This window comes from Arachis stenosperma, chromosome 6 (genome assembly GCF_014773155.1).
Source record: "Arachis stenosperma cultivar V10309 chromosome 6, arast.V10309.gnm1.PFL2, whole genome shotgun sequence".
NCBI lineage: Eukaryota > Viridiplantae > Streptophyta > Magnoliopsida > Fabales > Fabaceae > Arachis > Arachis stenosperma.
In genome coordinates, this window is record NC_080382.1 from 30,490,153 (window position 1) to 30,507,235 (window position 17,083).

A 17,083-nucleotide genomic window follows, 5' to 3' on the forward strand; every position below is an offset into this window, starting at 1 on the left:
AGATGTGAAGTTATGGCGTATAAGATAAAAATGTGGGATAGATTTTTCTGAGTCAAAGTAGAACAACTCGGACTATGCGAGTTCTTTGGAAATGAAATTTTGCTTCACAAATCGCATGGTCTGATTTACAGCTGATGGAATTTGAAATCTGAAACACGCAACTCTGACCCTTCGTTTTGTTTGTTTTGGCTAAATTTGTTGAGTAAAACGCAACTCGAACCGTCCGTTTTCAGAAACACAACTCGCAGGATCCAAATTCTGGTTCTTCTGATCCCACAACGAAGTGAAGCACATCTCCTTCCTACATGCGAGTCCAACACCTTCTTTCCTTCCATATTCAAATTAAAAAGCACATGTGGTGGTTGAATTGTTAAAAAAATTAAATAAAATAAGAAAAATCCATAAAAATGAGAAAAGCAAAAAAGAGGATTCCAGTATTCCACATTGATAGATGTAAACAAAAAGGAATGGAACAGTGTGAATGGAGATGCCCTTGATTAATTGCTTGAAGGGCCCCCACTTGTCAGACACATCACATCACAGAAGGCCCCTCCTCTCTTTCCTGGCCTGCTTATCCCAATTTACCCAACTTGGTATTAATTCCTCACCACTAACAAAATTCTTCTTCATCCCCTCCAATTATTAACAATAACTTTCCTAGCATATCAGCCATGCCCCCCTTTTTATTAGCTTCTAGACAAAATTAATTAAATAATAATAATACTAACAATAATAATTTACATCTTATTTATTTGCTCAAGATTTATTCTGGCTACCTCTCTTTATTATATGCAAATTTTTTAACATACAATTATGTGCTTATTATTATGATGATGATGACGATGATATGAGTCGTGACGTGCACATTAATGTGATTGCGGGGTAGTGTTTGTGTTTGGTTTTCTTGTGAACACTATTGGTGGATTTCTGAGGCCACAGTCCTAGCCCAAAACCGAAGGTGTTTCTTCATGTTGGAAGCTGAACATGCCTTTGGGACTTTCAGACTTAGTAGCGGTGAATCGGGTCTCTTTATTAGCCATGCTTCTGATAGATATGGCCTCATGATAACTCTCTTTTCCTCCTCATCACTCTCTTCTTTCTCTCCATTTTCTACTTCTTCTTTTATTAGTTGCCGTTGTGTGTGCCGTTTAACTTCAACATTCTGATTTTGCAATAAACCAAGTCTTTGCAATCCTGGTACAATGCTCATCATCCATGGGCTTAGAGTTTCCTTCTTGAATATGAACCCAAGATCCATAAAACCCTTCACCTCATCCAGTTCTAGTTCTCTCAATGTCTTGCAACTCATCGATTTCTCAAGTTTATTACTTTCACTAGAAGTAGTAGCATGGTTTCTGAATCTTTTGTGACGGTGTTGAGAGGACGGTGATGATGAATGTGAACGAATTCTATTAGCCAAAACCTTCACTCTTGCGGACCTTTCTTTCTTGTTTTTGTTGATTGTTGAACCACCCTTGTGCATTCAAACAAAAAGAATAACATAAAGAAGAAGAAGAGACAAAAAATATATATTAGTTGGTTTTCGAACAATACCGGCAGAGCGTCGTCGGAGATTGACTCTGACGAGGCCTGTTTTTCTGGAGAAGTTGATTCATTTGTTGAAGTTTCACTGCCACCGTCTGGTAATTGTGACATAGAAAATATGGATGACTGGGACGACAGAGATTCCGTTATCGCAACAGATTTTTGTTTTTCAGGCTTTGGAATTGGAGATGGTTTCGCTGATGGTTCTGTAAAGAGAATAACTTGGTGAAACCAAAGCCGATCCATTTCTTCTATAACGCACTGAAAATACTTATTTGCCATTGTTTTTGTGACTTTTGAAAGAAAGTAAAAAGAAGAAAAGAGGAGAGATTTTGTGGTATGAAAAAACTAAACACTTTAGTGGCTGTGTCGGCAGAGTGTGGTGGTGAAGAGAAGATAGAGGAACAAGAAGAAGAAGTAAGAGGAGGAGGAAGGGAAAAGCAGTGTGTGTGAGGAAATGATGAACGTGGAGAATTAGAAGTGGGACAACCTTAGACAACGAAGGATGTGTGGTCACCATGGACATGGGGGACATGGATTCTGAACTCCACATCCTGGTACTGACTATAATTACTATTCTGCCCATCCCCTTCGTCCAAAGTAGAAGTATCTGATGCGCGCTCTCTCTATGCATGCATGTAGGTCAATAATTATTATGCTAGAACAAGATAGATCTATGAAATTAGTTTATTTATGTGACTGAATGATAGTAAAATAATAATTAAAAGAATCACCTGGTGAAGATATTAGGTTTTGGTGAATGGATTCAGACTTCGGAGCATCTTTTTTGACAATACAAAGTTGTCAGAATTCACACCAACAGTTCACTAATAAGCCAAGAGTCAGGACATGGGTCAATCAGGCAATGCCAATTTGGACTAAGGTACATGAACGGGCATCACCCGGTGACACCATTTATAGTTTAAGACCTTAATCAAGTAATAATGACAAAAAAAGAAACTTGTTCCATTGTCACTTCTTGCCACTGTTCTCATTCTGGATTGTCCCCAGTGATTACTTGTTTGGATTTGACAACCTATTAAAATCTATCAAAAATATAGTTTACTTTGGGTCCAAACCAAAATAGGGAAGTAAATTGTATTTCACAGCAAGGGGTTCCTGTTCTATTTAAGCTTAGAGAATTTCAAATTTAGTGCTTATGCAAAGTTATAAATTATCTTGATGGTTTGAGCTAGGGTAAATATTTAAGATTGTTTCTCGTACTATAGTCCTCCATACCTCAGTTTTACTGTGTGACAAATCGATCCATGGAGGATATATAGATATTAAGACGTTGCCGCAATAATTGATGCTACGAGAACAAGAAATGTTGTCCATAAAATGAATGGGACATTCGGTAGAATCTTCCTGTTTCTCTGTTTTGATTTTTGAACACCAAAATCCTGCATATTATGTTAGCACCTTCATGTAATCCCTACTTTAACACTTGAATTGATGGTTACTTTTTTTTTTTTTTAATAAGTGGTGGAACATAATTTTAATATGGGTTATGTTAGGTAACTAATAATTTTTTTGAATAATATGAACAACGAATTTTAAAATTGGTCCAATTCAACTAAAATACATTATGCTATTAATTAAATTTAAGATTAATTTACTTTTTTAATTCCATTGTTTATATTATTCAGTAATATTGTTGTCTACCTATACTTTTCTTTTTAATCTTAGGAGGAAAATTTTTATGACTATTCTCAAATTTTTGTGTGTGATTTAATTATTCTATTAGTTCTTATAGTTTCATTAAATTTTTATTTAAGTTTTTATAATGTAAAAATTTATAATTGAGTTTTTATATTAGTTAAAAATTATAAATTAGGTCTCCTCAAACTATTATCGTTAAAAAATATAAAATATTTTTAAAAAATTTATTTTTTGCATCTAATATAGAAAGCATTATGAAATATTCTAAAAATAAAGGTGTGTTTGATTTTTTTATTTTTTGTTTTTATTTTTATTTTTAATATTTTTTATTTTTTAGATTTTGTGAAAAAAAAAATAAAAGCAGAAGGTGAAAATAAAAAACAGGATTTTATTGTTTTTACTGTTTTCATCACTTTTTTCCTTCACAAAATTTATAAAATAAAAAATATTAAAAATAAAAATAAAAAATAAAAATGCAAACCAACGCATTATAAATATTTTCCACAAAATCTAGAAAACAAAAAATATTAAAAATAAAAATAAAAAATAAAAATATAAACTAAATGCATCTTAAATATTCTAATATTGTGTTTTATGCTAAAAAATAAAAATTAATAAAGATCTAATTATAAATTTTTATTTAATATTAATTATAAATTTTTAAATTATAAAATTTAATTAAAAGTTTAATAAAATTACAACAACTAATAAAATCATTAAATCTTATTATAATTAACTTATTAGTATCTATAAAATTATTATTTGAAAAAATAAAAATAGATGAATGCATGTTAAAATTATGTTTAATAAATATAAAAAACTAAAAATAAATAGTAATTTAATATATATATATATATATATATATATATATAGAGAGAGAGAGAGAGAGAGAGAGAGATTGATTTTGATTTTGGAGGGACCATGGTCGATAGCTTCCTCACTGGTGTTAGATAATAAAATACAATTATTTTAAGAGTATATTAAAATTAATAATTAAAATTAATTATTAATATAAAATATATATTAAAATATAAAACATATATTAAAATAAATTAAACAATAAATATATTTATATATAAATACATGACAATTTTAATATACACATAGTATTTTTAAATAAAATAACATGTTTCAAATTCATATAATCCTCAGATTTGGTAATTCGTGTGGGACATGAATACTTGGACCACCTGATGAGGTTGATTGTCTGTGCTAGTCTAGTTCCACTTTATGTTCAGATTTTGGATAATTTCTCCTTGGTTTGTAAGATGAAGTCTTTCAAACACTCATGAACACTCTTCTTTCACTGCCATCTTTTCTAAGACACTATTTTTTTTGAAACTGTTAAGATTTAGATTTAGCAATGAAAACAAGTTTTGGATGAATATCACTTTCTTCCTCTTTAACAATAATAGAATGCAGTGGGATAGGAAGGGATAACAATTTTAAACCATTTAAGTCTAGTTGAAAGAATTCCTTTACCTAGCGGGATACAAATTAACCCAAAGAAAAAAAAAACTTTTTCTTTGTACTTGATTCTCCTAAGTTTTGTCTCACTATCAGCAGACAGCGGTGAAAATTTTGCGGCAGTTTTGCTAAACCGCCGCAAAAAGACAAATTGCGGCGCATATAGCGGCGTTTAGGCGTTAGGGTTGCTAGCAGGCCGACATTTAGTAGCGGTTTTTTGCAAACTGCCGCTATATTGCCGTCAGGTTTGCATTTCGTAGCGTCTTTTCGAAAACTGCCGCGATATGTCCGCAGGTGGTTTTTTGTTAGGCATTTTGCGGCGGTTTCGTTTAAACCGCCGCAAAATACGTATTACCACATATTTCATTGTTCTCTTTAGTAATAACCATCTAGGTATAATCTTGTTAAGTAACGACTACTATCTGAAGCTACATATGTTTAAATCATTGTTACTTAAACTCGTAACACTTTTTCTACAAGTTACTCGTTTTACATTAAAAAAATTCACTAGTTACTCGTAACACTTTTTTTACATTCGTTTTTTTATTTATTTTATTCATATGAATTTTATGTAGTTTTTATTGTATTTTTTTATATGATAAATGTTGTTGGTTTTATGAAATTTTTATTATTTTATATCTATATGATTTTTTTCTATTCTTTGATGTACTCAATCTTTGTTTTATATTAATTTTTTATTTGTTATTTTGACTTTGTAAAATTTGTAATTATAATTATTATATACTATGTTTATTATAAAAAATTTGTATAATATAAACTATGATCCTATAAAAAAGGACAAAATAAATAAAAAAATTATTATAAGTAACAATAGAGCCATAAATAACGAAAATTTATAGTCTAAAATAATTCTAAATTAAAGAGTACGGGTAATATTAGAAAAATTTTAAAATATTTTTTTGTTTAACATTATAAAATTTATAATACACTCTTTCATATTTTTAATGTATTTATTTATTAATATAATAAATATTTTTTATATTATTTTTATGAGGTTCTGTTTTTGCATGTATATAAAAGAATAATTTAAATTGATGTCTCTTTTAGTAATTTTTCATCTAAAAGTAATTTTACTTAGTATAATTCAAACAACAATTATTTTACTATAATCAATTTTAATCCCAAATATTGCCAAATATAAATCATGTTAACCCAAACTTACTCTTTATCAAAATCAATTTTGTAAAATCAATTTTATGCAAACTCACGTTTGCAAACTGAAATCCAAACACACACTAAATCCTTTTATATATTGTGATAGAATTGGTTTCAGCAACAAAAAAATTGAGGAAAGACGATATTTACTAGATTTTTATAACTTGCAAAAATTATTATACCATATAATAATTAATAACATAATTTTATAATAAATAATACTATTAATATTAAAATATCCTTATAATATAATAATGTTTTAGGTTGTAAATTAATATACGGATATTTTAGTAGTTATAAATTATAAGCAATTATTGCAATAAATTATAATTGATATAATATTTATAATTATATTAATAAGGATACTAATAGTTATAATATTTATAATAAACATTATATAGTAAATTATGATAAGAATAATATTATGTTCAGTAATAAAGATATTATTTATAAATTTTTATACGGATATTAATATATAAATATCTATAGCTATTATAAATTTTGGCTATTATACGCAATTATGATTTTAATATATGTATAGGTATTATAAGTATAATAATAGTGATTTATAGTATAATAAATATCAGTAATTTATAATTATTACTTATTTAAGGGCATAACATAATAACGATTGCTAATTATGTACATTACTTACACTGATATTTTATTAATTATATAAAATCTTAAAATTAATTTCTATCATTAATTTTGGTTTGCCCGGTTTGAATAATCCTCCAACACGATAATGTTTTGATTTTTATTAAGGAAAAAAAACAATAAATCTAATGGACTACCTGCAAGCCCCACACTCCTTCCAGGGCCCAACTTATCTCCCTTCTATTCTGAAAATTAAAATGAGAAAGAAACAAAACCTAGCAATCACCGCCCTCTCTTAACCCCTTCCGCAGCCATCGCCCAGCGCAACCACCGCAGCCCCTACCTATTTCCCTGACTCTATCCCTCTGAAATTTCAAATTTTTTCTGAACATGCATATGATATATTATTGATGATTCTGCTGAATTTTGAGATATTAATGTTTTGAATTTTTATTTCAATTCAGTTTGTTCATATTGAATTAATTCTACTGATATTGAATTTTTGATATTGACGTTTTGCTTGATTTGTTCTCTTAATTTATTGTTGATAATATTATATGAGCTGCTGGGTTAAGGTACTGATCATGAATTGTATCAGACTTTGTGAATTTTGTTAATTTTTATATGCTATTGTGAACAGATTTTGTTAGTGATATACTTTTTTCGGTTAAAGATCTATTTTTTGAAGGGGCATTTGTTTTTATTTAGATTGAGTTTAGGAAAAGTATAAAAAAGGTTTCAAATAGAATATACATGAGACGCAGAAAAACAATGTTACATACCTAGTTGAAGATCCATATAATTGGCTTTTAGTGTGAAAATTAAGGACTTCAACAAACTGAAAAACAAAAACTGAGGTTCATAGTGAGAAATGAAAACAATTTAATGTGAAACAGTTCAAAGTAGCATATATAAAAATATTTACAGAGAAACCCAAATAGAGGAGAACTAGATAGGTGAATTTGGCTTCAGAAATGATTTGTGCTGAACTTGTGTAAACTGATTGTATTGCTTATCAGTGAAATTTAATTAATTGAATAAGCACGTTTATAACATTTGAGAATCACAGATTTTTATAACTGCTTATTTCAACAAACTTTTGAAATTAAACCAATATTCTCTATTTTTATGTTATCCTAACCGTTTAAGTCCATTTAAATTATGCTGATGGTTCATTTTACTTTTTTAAAGAAACAATAGTTAACTTGTTTAAGTTAATATGGTAACTTAATAACAGATTTGGTGCAACAATAAAGGAACAAGTACATTGCATAACAGAAATTTAAAAGTGATTTGAAAATACTCTAACAAACTATTTGAATTGATTAACGTTAAATCTGATTGTCAAATGTTGTTGTGATCTCATCCTATTTCTCCTCGTTTTCTGTTTTATCCATACACCCCAAAATTTCTATATATCTGAAACTCTCCCATCAGTTGCACGTCATTCTTAGCAGGTGAGAGACTTCTCCATTTCAAACCAGTTACGTGAGTTCAATTCCCTTTCTCTTTGAGACTTTTTTTCGTTGCTGGTTAAACATAAGATTGTCTTTCCACAGGTGAGCCAACACTTTCGTGCTTATTAAATACTAACACTCAAATGAGTGGGATGTTCAACACAGCTTCATATGATTAATTCTTTTGTTTTTGATATAATAAATACCGGTGGTTCATTTTTTTTGTTCCTTTTTAAAATTATTTTTCCCTTTTTTTCATTCTTTCAGCTAGATGTCTGCATTATTATGAAAGAAGATTAATGGGAAACCTTGTTTCGTTGTTCGCGTGGTTGGAGCTTGTTTATTAGGTAATCTTCTTCTTCGTCATCTTCATCTTCTTCTTCATTCTATATTCATGAGAAAAGGGTTTTAGATTTCTGAAGGAAAACAAAAGAGTCTAACTTTTTTAACAAAGGTCTTTCCGAAACCCAAATTGTGAAAGTTGGCTCCTTTGTGTGAGAAAGTTTCCTCTGTTTTTTTTATTAGTGTATATATATATTTTAAAAATGGTGATTTGTTGTGCTTCTCAATTAAACTGTTATGAACTATTTTAAAATGGATATTAAATATAATGGAAAAAAATTAAGCAAAAAGTCAAAATTTGAAGTAGATGCCGGTCCATATTCAGTTAGCAATTTTTTTGCACCAGAATTTACATACAGTTTGTGGACTTTTTTTTAATATTGTTAGTTAGCAATTTTTATTGATATTCCATGTCAGGTTGTCTATTTCTTTGTAGAATCTTTAATTATTGGGACCCTTTGTATTATTGACTGCCATGCTTTGTAGGGCGATTATGTGTGGTTGCATATGGTATGGCGGGATTGTGATAGCATCATTGTTCATCTTGTTCATGGTTCTGCTCCTTAGATACCGTTTCATGAAATAACCTAACGGGACAACATATCTAACTCTAATTCCTGTTTCTTTGAACAATAAAACTGATCCTATAAAGTGGATTGATCCTATGGTTTCACCTATTTTGTATATAGTTATATATATAGTAAAATATCGCTGTGCTTGTATAGAATCCAATGATGCAAAACAGAAATTAACTGCATCAATTTATTCAATGTTTGTGAATTTGTGCATGGTCTATACCATGATTTGGGTGTGTAGAACCTCACCGTGCAGACTGATCATACTTGACACTTCTTAATTTCAACAAAGCTACCTTTGGTTATGAATGAGTCATAAGTACTTTCTTTCTGCTGCTTCTTCATTTCAACAAAGCTACCTTTCTATAACTCGTAGGTTCGGCTTTTATTATTATTAGCTCCCTTTTTGTTAATTTTAATTCTAATTTTCCTTTTTTTAATATAGTAATCAATAAATAATTATCCTAATCCATATAAGTGCTATGGAAAACGAGTCCAATGCAGAGTCTAATGCAAAGGATAAGAAGATGATTGCAGAATTGACGGCTAAGCTAGAAGAAGAGCGGGCAAAGAGACAGTCAATACATAAGGTCTTGGGATATGTAGTCCAACAGTTAGGAGGCAATTTGCCAGTTGAGATTGTTGAATAACTGGCTTTTGTAGGCGGTACACCAGACTCGTCATGCGCAGGGCCATCTTCATCTGGCAATCACGACCCGCAACAAAAATTTTAAATTTCAATTAATGGTCTTGGGTACTTTTACATTTAAGTAGGTTTAGTACGTTATGCTTATTTTATTCGACTTGTGAATTCTTAGTTTATTTTGGATTATGTTATGACAATTTTGTTATATATGTTATGTTTGCATTCGTTTAATTTGGTTTGTTATGTTAATTGAGCTGTTTTACTTGGTTGCAATTTGTTTTAATTAGTTAAAACGTAAAAAAATTAAAGTTTAATGAACATTCTTTGTCAAAATAGACAAAATAATAGAAAATCTAAAATTTTATTGGGAAATTTAAATTTGGCGGCGGTTTTGAAACCGCTGCAAAATTATAATATGTTTTCTTCTTGTTTGACATTTAGCGGCGGTTTGTAACCGTTGCAAGTTGGACAATTGCAATTTTCCTTGACGTACTGCGGCGGTTAATAACCGCCGCCAAACCCAAATTGCATTTTGCGGCGGTTATTTCAGCGGTTGACTAAAACCGTTGCTATCCGTTTTGCCGCGAAACGCCGCGAAATATTTTGCGTCGGTTCAAAACTGCCGCTAAACGGCTCCAAGAACCGCCGCTAAATGGCATTTTTGTTGTAGTGTGACAATGATGGTTTATCAACACTTGCACTAAAATAATTTAACACAAGAGGAATCCAATACGGGTTATAAATTTCGGATATATAACATGTAACGTGAAGTAACGATTTCTCCACACTACATTGCAGTATTTTTTTATTATCTTGATGAGCTCGTGAAAACACCCTGAACAAGAATAATTACTCTATTATACCGATTAAACGAGTTTATTATGTTATTGGCTCATAAAGCTTAACGGATATATCATAAAAAAGCATAACCTCTTTAATTTATAATGTTGTAATAATACATTAAAGACAGTAAATATCTATAATCAGTCACATAAAAAAGATGTAATAAAGAGAAAAGAAAAACTTAGTAGATAAGTCACTATTTACTACCATCACCTAAAATGCTACTGATTTAAACATCAGAGTGTTCTGTAGATTGTCCTTTTAGTCTGGTTCCAAAATTGCTTAAATTATAATCTCCAAATCTCATTAACTCGTGACCTCTGCAAAAAGTATGAACATTTGCCGCCGTCTGTAGGAATCCTACATAATTGGTACCATCGCTGATCACAATATACAATCAGTTATTAATCCAAATACTCCTCTCAAAGAGATACAACAAGGTGAGGATGGACATGAAATTGATCCTAATATGAAATAGCAGCTTCATTAAAGGCCACCAGGGTTTGAACACCATGGCACTCAAAACACTGGAGGCCGTCATTATCTGCATTCACCACAAAGGGAAAGAAGGGATTTTCCCTCGACGTGATGAAGGGTGACACGATCCAAAAAGGTGAACAAGAACAAATTCCCGCAAAGAGGTTCAACTCCTAAAAGGCATAGGGAAGCTCGAAAACATGTTATTATGGGACAAACTCATTTTACTCCTCTTTTGCTGAGATAAAAACAAAATTTCTTACATATTTTACTACCGAAAGAACTCAAGCCAAGCACGTAATCGCCTTGCTTAGTGTTGAGCAAAGAGTAGGAGAAAGTATATGAGATTACTTGGATCATTTTAATAAGGCGTTACTAGAGGTTAACACATGAACTCCTAAAGTCGTGTGCTTATGTCTTATTATTGGATTGTGCACTACAAGAAAACACGTCTTTTGCCACGCTTTTAAAGCGTGGCGAAAAGCTGAAAAAAGCGTGGCAATAGCTTTTCGCCACGCTTTTTGAGCTATTGCCACGCTTTCGAAAGGGTGGCCTATCAGAGGGTGGCGGTTGCTCTATCGCCACGCTTTTTGCAGTCTATTGCCACGCTTTTTGTTTGCCACGCTTTTTTACAAACAGCCACTTGGAAAAGCGTGGCTATAGGTGGGAAATACGGCCACGCTTTAAAAGCGTGGCGATAGGTAGAGATATGGCCACGCTTTTGAAGCGTGGCAATAGAGAGAGATACGGCCACGCTTTTAAAGCGTGGCGATAGAGAGATATACAGCCACGCTTTAAAAGCGTGGCGAAAGGCTTGTTAAAATAAAAAAAAAAATTTCTTTTCCTTGATCTTAATTACTACAATATAAATTTTCAATCTTTTTTTATTACCAAACCTATAAATATAGTATGCAATTTTTATTGCAAGACAAATCAAACAATAATTAGTGACAATTTTTGCTTTAATTATTTTATACATTAATAAACTAATATTCAAATACAAAATAAATTTCGAGTTGAAATTCCAAAACTAAAAACGGTAGAAAAATACAAAAACAATACAACTTAAACACTAAGTCCTTTGTTGTTCTTTCTTCCTTTGTTGTTCTTTCTTCCTCTAGCCCTCTCAAACTTCCTTCCCTTAGATCGTACATAAGGCTTGGTATGGCTGTGAGGAACACTAGGACCAGGACCAAAATGTTTCACAGCTTCCCTGAAATAGCAAAATCAACAAGGGAACAAAAAACATGTTTATAAGTTACAAAAGATAAAGTAAGACATAAGACAAGAAGAAGCAAGAGTGTAATACTCCAAAATCCCCGATTTTCGGCTGAATTAGGACATAGCAAAGCCGAACTTACAATCTGACTGGGCAGAACAAGTCCTTTTCCATCAACACATCATTTCTGATTATAGTAATCCATTGACTCAGGCGAGTTGTCACACTCAACTCAGAATCTTGCACTAGACCAAATGGATTGGATTTAACTAACCAATCTTTCAAAGACTCATAAACAGCAAAGTTTAGACCTACAATGGAACCTGGAAAACAGGAAAAACAATTAAAAATAAGAAAGCATTAATTCTAATAACAGCACTACAGCCACTACAGCAGGAGAGGAGGGGGGTGGAGAACTTTAGGGAGTTAATTATATCAGTTGCATGAATTGCCCAAGCACAATATTAAGATTTGTCATATTTGCCATTATGATCATGACTGTAATCATCAACTTTGTAAAGAAGTAAAAATGAAAAGATTATTAAAACAATTTATGATAGGCCATAGGCAAGAAAAAAAAAGGACGTGTGTACTATACTTGAATCAACAATAGACAATATAATAATAGTGCATGATTGAGAAATGCAAATACAAATTCAAATGGCAGTTCAGAATTTCAGATTATATTAGATAATGGCAGCACAATGCAAGCATCAGAAACCACATCAAAGTAGGGACACAATGTTTTCTATCACAAACAAATGAATAACCTCAATCTCTCAGAATTAGCAGAAATCCTTCTCATTGAAAACATCAATTTAATTTCTATTTACTTTCAGATATCCAATGTTTTAGGCCACAGTCCCATGTGCTTTTGTACAATGTGAAATTAATTTAATTATTTACTTAATAGTGAAAAGAAAATGAAAAATAAGATCCATGAATAATTGTTGCAAAAGAATCCAAGTGCAATTGCATGATCACACAACAATTTCCCGATGCCAAGCAAATTTAGGCAAACACCCCCCCCAAAAGAATCCAAGAATGAACATCATATATACATGCATAGAAAGTGAGCAGAAGAGGAAATGCAAATTGAGAAATCAGCAGCAGCCATTGATTAAGGATGTAATGAGCATGAATGCATAATAAGCACAAAGAATCGCAACAAGAAAACGAGTTGCTAACACATGGCACGAAGCAGCAACACTTATTAAACAGCAGCAGTAAATAGCATGTTTCCCAGGTTCAAGCAAGCAGCAAACAGAATTCATATGACTTAACCAGTTCCACAAACTGAAATCATTGCGGTTCATATAATATGGACCAAGCAACAAGCAGAGCAGAACTCAGCAACAACAAACCAAGAAAAATTAATGAAACAGTAACACTTCCACAGCATCTATTTTGGACAATGAAAAAAAATACAACAAACAGCAATCACAAGTCCAGAATTCAACACCAAAACAGCACAATAAACAAGTTCATCCAGGGCAACTTTCAGAGGAAAGACAAATTCATTCCAGACTCACGGTGACCGTATAACCTGGCACAGACAACCTCAGCGACAACTCTCACGATAAAGGTGAACTTAACGGATAAAGAAGCTGGAGCAGGGTTAGGGCTTACCAACAGACACAGGCTTGAAAGGCGGTTTCCGGGGCCAGCAGCGGCGGCGAGGAGCTCCGGCAACGCAGCAACTGCGCGGGCAGAACGACGGCGAGCCCAGCACGCGGCGACGACGGAAGCTCCTCGACGATTTCCCTTGCGCGCGATCTCTGTTCGCGACTCCAACGGCGGCGATTTGAAGACGATAACACGCGGTGGTTGCAGCGGCGTTCAAGCTTCAGCTACGGCGTGGATGGACCCTCAACGACCATGGTTTCCCCTGCGCGAAACTGACAGTGCGAACGGCGGTGACGCATGGCACAGTGGCGACGCGAGACAGGGCTGAGCGCGGTGGCGCGGTTGGACGAGTTCGACGGTGACGCGGCTTAACGGCGGGGTCTCCCTCCAAGGCTCGGCAAGGTTGCGACGGCGGCGGCAACACCCAGCAACACCGGCGCGTCTCCTTCCCCTCTTCTCTTCTCCCCCGTCGCGGCCCTCTCTCCCCCTCCTTTCTCCCTTCTGTTCCTTCGCTTTCCTTCTTTCTTTAGTTTTTGCCAAAGCTGATAGGTATTAGTGCTGTTAGGAAGGGAATGGCGGTGGAAAAAAGGGTGAGTGACGGTGAGGTGGTGGAAATTAGGGTTTGTGGGGTTTAATTTAGGAATTAGAGTTTAATTTGGGATAAAAATAAAATTAGGAATTTTGGGTAAATTGGAATTTAATAAATTTTAATAATTAGAGTATATTATATAAAATTTTTATTATTTTACATTTGCTAAACCTTATAATTTGAAATATAGAAAATAATTCGATAATTATAAAATCAGATAAAATCTTAAATTACTTTAAACTCAATTAGTCAAAATTTGTTTTAAGTATCTTCAATAAAATAATTTCAAAGATTAAAATACTTAGTGATAAATAAATCTAAATTAGCTCTTAATAAAATTTTCTAAAATTTCTAGGTCTTATAGGGCCCTCTCGCCACGCTTTTAAAACGTTATTATTGCTCTCTACGGCCATGCTTTTAAAGCGTGGCAGAAAAGAAACTTTTGGCCACGCTTTTAAAGCGTGGCAAAAGTGTACTAGCATATAGCCACGTTTTGTAAGCGTGGCCGTAATGAAATCCTGTCGCCACGCTTTTAAAACGTCATTGTTTTTCTCTATGGCCACGCTTTTGAAGCGTGGCAGAAAAAAAACGTGGCCTTTTCTCTAATCAATTGCCACCCTTACAAAAGCGTGGCCGTTGATCCTTTTCGCCACGCTTTTGAAGCGTAGCAAAAAAAAAGTGGCCAAATCTCTAATCTATCGCCACCCTCATAAAAGCGTGGCCATTGACCACTTTTGGCCACGCTTTTGAAGTGTGGCAAGAAAAAGCGTGGCCATAGGCCTTTTTTCTTGTAGTGGTGGGAATGTAATTTTAGGGCGGCACTTAACTTCCAAAAATGTCAAATGAATTGAAGAAATTCATCAGATTGTCTTGGAGTATATACGAGATGAGGACGTTTCGAATGTGATATCGACTAAACAAAAAAATAAGCTCCGTCACCTAATAAGGCTGGAAGCTTGGGGCAATCCTCTTCTCTTAAGTTGACGACACCATGAATTGGAAAATTCTTGACGTATACATCCTTGGTGGCTTCATTAACTAAAATTTACCAACAAGTTTCGCAATGGGGAATACTTTCAAAAGTAAGGCAGATCCTGCCTAGAGCTTTTTTGAATAAATTTTAATATTGTGATCATCACAAGTCTTATGGTCATAAGACTAAGGACTTCATATATTTGAAGGATGCACTGGAATAGACAATCTAAGATGGGAAGCTTCCTGAGTTTGTTTAACATGTTAGGCCGCTCAAACAATGTACCGATAATGAAGATCGGGAAGCTAGGAATCCCCAAAATACCTAGCTTGTAGAGATTCAAGATGATACTACCTAAGCGGTAGTAAATGTGGTTATAAGCGAGAATGGATTGGCAAAATCCAATAATGTAGTTAAGAGAGATATCAAAGCTGTAACTTTAGAAGTTTTGAACGTTACCAGTATCCCAACTTTGTAGTTTACTGTGGATGATTTTCAATATGCCATATCAGATGATGATGAGCCATTGGTAATCATGGCTAAGTTGGAAAATGGTATTGTTAAAATAATTTTGATTAATATTAGGGCGAATTCGAATTTACTTTTTTAGAAATGCTTATGATGTATTGAGACTAAAAGATTAGCACCTAAAAAACCACACCTTCCAGGGTAGTGGGTTTGGAAGATCATTTTGTCAAGCCTGACAAGGCTTTCGATGTCCTCTTCACAATAGAAGAAGGTGCTGATGTTCGTGTGTGGTGTAGAATTTGAATACCACAAACTAACCGGCAAGTGCACCAGGTCGTACCAAGTAATACCTCAGGTGAGTGAGGGTCGATCCCACAAAGATTAATGGATCAAGCAATAATAGTCAATTGATTATTCTAGTCATACATTCAAAATTTAGGATTTTAATAGCAAATAACATAACAACAGAGAATTAAATAAAAACAAACTAAAATTGGTTAAGAAAATAATATGATAAAAATAGTTAAGGTGTCAGAGATATTTAAATTTCTGGATTAATATTCAATGTTAACTCCCTTGATCATGCAAGGATTATATTAATAGCAAACTATATGTGACTAAACTCTAATTCCTTAGGCTTTTTTAGTCTCCTCTAACCTTCATCAACCACCAATTCCTTGGTCACTTGATTCCGATTAGAGGGTTAAGTTCAAAACTAGTTTCTGAGCCACGCAAACCCTAGATACCCAAAAAAAGACGATTATATATCATGTATCGCATTAAATCTAGATAAATAGAGAGTTGTGAGGAATTGATTTCAAGATTTAATTCTAACGATATAAATTTTCCAAGATTCAAATAGAATTCAAGTTGAATTAGAGTTATTTTCCAATAATCACTAATTCTCAGAATAAAGAACGAAACCAATTCTTAAACAATAATCAAAACATTAATCAAGAGTAGAAGAACAAAGAGTTATTAATCCATCAAAGTAAATAGAGCTCCTAACCTTAACAATAGAGGCTTAGTTCCTCATCGAGAAAATAAACCCTAGTCGAGAAAAGTATGAAAGTGCAAAATGAAAATTCAGAGAGAAGAAGTTGGGGAGAAGAAGAGAAACTTTAGGTCAAGATCTCTTCTCCTTTTATATCTAATCCTAATTAATGTAAAATATCTTTTCTAAAACTAAATAATATCTTTTTCTATTTTTAATTAAAATAAAATAAGATTACATAAATAAATAGTGAAATATTCTTTTGCTTCTCTTCATCAAGTGGGGACCACCATTCTTTTTTTCATTGTTGGCGCTAAACTTGGAGATTGCCAAGTTTGGTGCCAACCCAGCCACAAGCAATTCTTCATTGATTTCCTTCATTGTGGCGCCAAACTTGGAAAATTCCAACTTTGACGCCACCAAGGCA

The 17,083-nt window shown here is 32.9% G+C and overlaps 1 protein-coding gene and 1 long non-coding RNA gene across 3 annotated transcripts; both read right to left on the bottom strand.

Annotated features, from left to right (window-relative positions):
• Positions 1-436: 436 nt before the first annotated feature.
• LOC130936301 (uncharacterized) lies at positions 437-2,419 on the bottom strand. Of its 2 annotated transcripts, XM_057866347.1 has the most exons (3): positions 2,280-2,419; positions 1,555-2,171; positions 437-1,474 (listed from the first exon to the last, which is right to left on the bottom strand). In XM_057866347.1, exons 2-3 carry the CDS (start codon positions 1,825-1,827, stop codon positions 914-916), a joined length of 834 nt encoding a protein of 277 aa, XP_057722330.1. In that variant the 5' UTR covers positions 1,828-2,171; positions 2,280-2,419; the 3' UTR covers positions 437-913. The 2 variants fall into 2 exon arrangements, with proteins under 2 accessions (XP_057722330.1, XP_057722331.1); XM_057866348.1 differs by lacking the exon at positions 2,280-2,419 and having other exon boundaries at positions 1,555-2,240.
• A 9,321-nt stretch (positions 2,420-11,740) lies between these two features.
• LOC130935957 (uncharacterized) lies at positions 11,741-14,128 on the bottom strand. Its single transcript, XR_009068012.1, has 3 exons — positions 13,636-14,128; positions 12,149-12,329; positions 11,741-12,000 (listed from the first exon to the last, which is right to left on the bottom strand). It is a non-coding gene; the product is annotated as an uncharacterized LOC130935957 (long non-coding RNA).
• Between the last annotated feature and the right edge of the window lie 2,955 nt (positions 14,129-17,083).